The sequence below is a fragment of the Eulemur rufifrons genome, chromosome 2 (assembly GCF_041146395.1).
Source record: "Eulemur rufifrons isolate Redbay chromosome 2, OSU_ERuf_1, whole genome shotgun sequence".
In the NCBI taxonomy this organism is placed as follows: Eukaryota; Metazoa; Chordata; class Mammalia; order Primates; family Lemuridae; genus Eulemur; species Eulemur rufifrons.
In genome coordinates, this window is record NC_090984.1 from 81,219,724 (window position 1) to 81,225,137 (window position 5,414).

Sequence of the window (5,414 nt, forward strand, 5' to 3'; positions counted from 1 at the left end):
GGCTCCAAATCCTATCAGCTTTATGACAGTGCATCCTAAAGTAGATAGTAAATTAGATCATCGTTAGAATATTAATAAGTTTATTTGAGGCTGAATTTTATAAGGTTATCATTTAACCTATCTACCACTATCAAATTTTCTTAAATTGTGACATAAAATGTTATCATATGCTGTTATAGCATCTTTCTTTTTTGAAAAAAACTGCTTCCTGTTTTTTTCTCCACTTGATATTTAAGCTTTTACGTTATTTTAAGTCTAACTTTATTACTAACCATTTGATACAAAAAGGTTTTCTAAAGCCTTCCACAAATATTATTATTTAATCCTCAAGTGGAGTGAAGCAAGCAAGGTCAGTTTACATAGGAGATAAACTCAGCAAGGTTTAGTGCCCAGATCCTGGCCATAGAAGTAGTTTTTCTGATTCTAAATGCTATGCTAATACCATCTAGGTTTCTTAAAGATAAGAACGGGTAGGTGGGTGAGAAGCTACTATTAGTCATACTGAAAGGTGATATTTAAATATGAAAAGTCACTGTCTTCTAAAAAGTTGAAAACGCGGCAAGGCACAGAAACTCTTAATAATACTGTAATTTTTTTCATAAACGTGGGTTGGTCCTGACAAGACATATACATAAGGCTCAAACACTTAAAAGAAGGGCTTCAGAGTAAACTCAAGCCCCATAAAAGCGCCGCACAGGCTGGCAGAGTCCACACGAAACGCTGGCGTCTCACGTGTCCTTCAGGAAACACAGAACTCGAGGGATGAAAGAAGCCAAGGAGAGGTTGGGAACAAAGTAAGAACGGCGAATAGGTCCTCCCTGGGAGACTCAGGACTCAAGGCTGGGGCGGGCTGGAGGGAACACGCAGAGCATCTGGCGGGCACCGAGGTCTGACAATGGGCCTGGAAGCCGCGGGTCAAAACTGTGGAGTCCTCCCAGTGGATCTGCTCTCCTGGTTCGGACGGGGAGGGAAAGAACAGAGAGCGCAGATGAGAAAAACAGGCAGGGGAGGAAACTCTAGAGGAGCTACAGGTGGGATCAGGTTAGAGTCCAAGATTCGCGGGCTCCGGGCGGGCAGCACCTGCGAGCCCTCCGAGACGCCGTAGCCCCGCCCCCTCCGGCGCGTGGCGCCCATGACGCTAGGCGCGCGAGCGGCTCTCCTTACAGAGGTCGCTCTTGTCCGAACGGTCGGCCTCTGCTGCGCCTGCGTGGTCGGGAGGGGAAGTGAGGCGGTTTCCTCGGCGCCTTTTCCGGCAGCGGCGGCGGCAGAGCAGCGAGGAGGAGGTGGAGGCCGGAGGGAGCCCGCGCTCGGGGCGGCGGCTGGAGGTAACCTCCCGGGCCGAGCTGGAAAGGCGGGCCTCCTCGACCTCCGCTCTCCCCTGGGGCTCCGACAGTAACTCCCTTCTCCCTCTCTGTGTCTCTGCAGGCAGCGCACCGAGTTACCGCGAGGATCGATGACCTGACGGGGCGCCGGAGCCGCACTGCCTCTCGGGTGTCCTCGGTCGGTGGTGAGCCGGGTGTTCGCAGACCGGCGGACGGGCCGGAGGGCCGCAGTGTCCCGTGGCGGGCTGAGAAGGCGGAGAAGCGGGAACCGCGGCGGCGCTCGCGCGGCGCCTGCGGGGGGAAGGGCAGTTCCGGGCCGGGCCGCGCCTCAGCAGGGCGGCGGCTCTCCCAGCGCAGACTCAGGGCCCCGGCGACAGCGGCGACTGGAGGAATCAAGTTGTGCGGTCGGTGATGCCCGAGTGAGCGGCCGGCCCGGGCCTCTGCCCCTAGGAGGCAACTCCCACGCAGGCCACTCGGGCGCCCGCGCGGCGCGGAGGCTTCGTTTCGGTTTCGCAGCGGCGGCGGCGGTGTTGCCTGAGGGGAAACGGGACACCTGAATGCCCCCGGCCCCGGCTACTCCGACGCGATGGGGAAGGTGCTATCCAAAATCTTCGGGAACAAGGAAATGCGGATCCTCATGTTGGGCCTGGACGCGGCCGGCAAGACAACAATCCTGTACAAGTTGAAGCTGGGCCAGTCAGTGACCACCATTCCCACCGTGGGTTTCAACGTGGAGACGGTGACTTACAAAAACGTCAAGTTCAACGTATGGGATGTGGGCGGCCAGGACAAGATCCGGCCGCTCTGGCGGCATTACTACACCGGGACCCAGGGTCTGATCTTCGTAGTGGACTGCGCCGACCGCGACCGCATCGACGAGGCCCGCCAGGAGCTGCACCGCATTATCAATGACCGGGAGATGAGGGACGCCATAATCCTCATCTTCGCCAACAAGCAGGACCTGCCTGATGCCATGAAACCCCACGAGATCCAGGAGAAACTGGGCCTGACCCGGATTCGGGACAGGAACTGGTATGTGCAGCCCTCCTGTGCCACCTCAGGGGACGGACTCTATGAGGGGCTCACATGGTTAACCTCTAACTACAAATCCTAATGAGCATTCTCCACCCATCCCCTGGAAGGAGAGAAATCAAAAACCCATTCATAGGATTATCGCCACCATCACCTCTTTGAATCGCCACTTTTCTCTTTTGAATTTGAACTCTGGAGTTACTGTTCTACGGTTTGGGGGGTGGCTGGGGGTTTTCTTTTTTGTTTCTCTTTTTCCTTTTTTTTTTTTTTTCCCTTTGCGTTAGGATGCTCTGATCTGACATTTGACATGAACACGAAGTGCTAGATGCTCTTGTTAACTTCCAGCAAATGGGATGGGGGAAATATAGCAGTTCTTGGTAAAGTCCTTTGTAATAATGGTTTGATTTTTTTTTTTTTTTTGAGAAAATCTTTTTTTCCCCAATGTATGCTTTTTCCTTTTTGCCCAGTTTCCTTATCACTTGCTGTAGATGGCTTATTTTGCATTCATGCAGACTATGTTGCAAGTCTGTTTCATCTAGTAAACTGAAAATTATTGCTTAATCAAACTGCCGTTTGTCTTTTATATTTAAGGCCTTTCCTCCCTCCCTTATGAGTTCTAACTTTAACTTAGTAATTTCAAATGTGACCTTTTATATCTAAGACCAGTACAGTAAACTCAGCCCACAGTGGCAAATAATGAGTAATATCATTGTAATATGTTCCAGTTGCACATCAGTATGTTAAACAGGTAATGTAAGAGGTTCTTTACAATGTCAGCAATTAAGTTCTGAAACGTACATCATGCATGAGTAGGAATAAAACCCAAGTTCCCCCTAATGTAGCTAACTTGCGCTAAAAATATGAAAGTGTAAACCCATCAAGGACACAGATTTGTTTTTCACTGCAAAGTTAGTCACTCTGCTGTTTTTCCTCTTTTTTAACTTTAAAAATAGACTCTTTCCAGAAATTGGAGCAATAATGGTGTATGCCACACACAAAATGTTTGTAGATATTTTCAGTGACTTTTGGGCAAAACTGGAATGTATACTTTTACCTTGTTTCAAATGTCTAAGACCAGTAGTTTTAAAAGTACTAAATCATTTACTTTGTTAATAAAGCATTAGCTTTAACAATTCAAATTATATGCACCTTTAACCTAGTTGAAAAAATACATATTTCCTGTTTTCACAGCAACTGATTAAGCTGAAGATCCAAGTCATTTTTCATAGATGAGTGATCCACATCTCCATTAATTAGAACACTGGAAAAGATGTTTTATAAAAGAGATATTTAATTTTGTTTATAGGATTAACTCATGCAGATAGATATCCTGTTGGTTCAATAGTACACTGTCTCCTTTAAAGAAGGAAATGTGATGAATGAATGATGTGTAGACTTGAGGGATGACAAAGGGGAAGTAGGATGAAGAGAAAACCTACAGATGACAATGAATGTAAACTTACTTTTCTTCAAGGGTAAGCAGTGTGCTCACTGGTGATATCCAGATCCTAACAAGATTACTTGGTTAGCTGGTTAGGACCAGTAACTAGATTGAGACCACTTATGATGATATTTTGAACCAAATGTTAACGCTTGATCACAGAATTGTGAAGCAGCATCTGGTTCTTATATAGCCTTAAGGATTAATTTTAGCGATCCTCAAGGAATTAAACTTAGGGAATTTCAGAAGTGTAGACTGCAAAGGCAGTATACAGGAAAAGGTGGAGTGGGTTTTGTTTATGAGGGTGTCTGAAAACTAAAATTGAGCGGGATATCAAGGTATAGTTGGACAGTATTGGTCCTTCAAGCTTTGGCCATATTGTATAATGGAGCTCTTACCAAAGACGTATAAGACGAATAAGGCTATTAAAAAAAACCTATTCAAAGTAAAACTCTTGACAAATATTCTACTTAAAGCAGATGAGAAAAGGTGCTACGTTGCAGGCTTCTGCTGGTGCAGAGGGATTTTTTTATTTCAAGATGCAACTAAAGTATAAATTTCTGTTTCACTTTAGTAGAAGTATCTCTAGCAATGAGGCTGATAAATACGGCTAAGAACATTTTGGTTGCTTTTTAAAATTCCCAAAGCTCCACCATAAATGTAATTCTTAGTGTTTTGAATGATTACATTTTAAGGTACATAAACATGGGTTATCCAAATATCAATGCTATAGTAACATCCTGAAACAAAACAAGCACAAAGGTATAAATATGCCTAAACTGGAGGAAACTTGAAACCCTCATGTTAATTCTTAAATGTAGTATTTCTAACTTGTGAAGACAGATTGGTAGGCAGCCATTTTTTGTGTGTCTTAAAATAACTGGGGGCATAGTTAAAATTTTATACATCAAGTGATGGATATTATTGAATGTTGCAGGTGAGATGTTATTTTGATTTATTTGAAATGTCTGAAAAAAGGGGGGAGGGGGAAGCAAATATTTGAAATTTGGAAAACCCTAAACCTTTTGGTAAGAAATTGTAATTTTCACTTACATTTTCTTTAAGGATATAAAAGGTTTATAATTGATGTAGTTAAATTGAACCATAATCATTGGTGATTATGGAGCAGGTAATTATCACCTGCAGAAAAAGTTATAATTTAAGAATTTAAAAAATAAGATCCTGAAATTTTTGTTTAATTGCATCAATTTCTGTATTTATGTGAATTTATAAACTGCAGTAAGTTTGGAATGAGGTTAATCTTGTTTTAATATAAGTAAATGAGTCTGTAGACTGTGATCTCCCCAAACTAAAAAGTACAGTACTTGGAATTGTGTTCTTTATGGTTGTAGTGTTGGTAAAGCACTAATATGCAGAAAATAAAGGAATTACACAGTGCAGTTTCTCACGTTATGTTACTCACTTGAACTAGATAAATGGGACGTGTGGTGTGTTGGGCCATGTTATTCTCCAGGGTATATGGTAAAAAGTCACGATTTGGAAGTCATTTGACTTTTATAAGCACAAAAAAGAGACTGTTTGGTTCTTATAAATGCTGACTGTTTAAGGAGGTTTGCCCTGTTTTAGTTCACCAAACTTAATCTGATTTTATAATTTAG

General features: G+C 43.9%; 1 protein-coding gene across 1 annotated transcript; it reads left to right on the top strand.

Moving 5' to 3' along the window:
- Positions 1 to 519: 519 nt before the first annotated feature.
- On the top strand, positions 520 to 5,195 carry ARF6 (ARF GTPase 6). Its single transcript, XM_069486814.1, has 2 exons — positions 520 to 1,325; positions 1,426 to 5,195. Exon 2 carries the CDS (start codon positions 1,909 to 1,911, stop codon positions 2,434 to 2,436), a length of 528 nt encoding a protein of 175 aa, XP_069342915.1. The 5' UTR covers positions 520 to 1,325; positions 1,426 to 1,908; the 3' UTR covers positions 2,437 to 5,195.
- Positions 5,196 to 5,414: the final 219 nt, after the last annotated feature.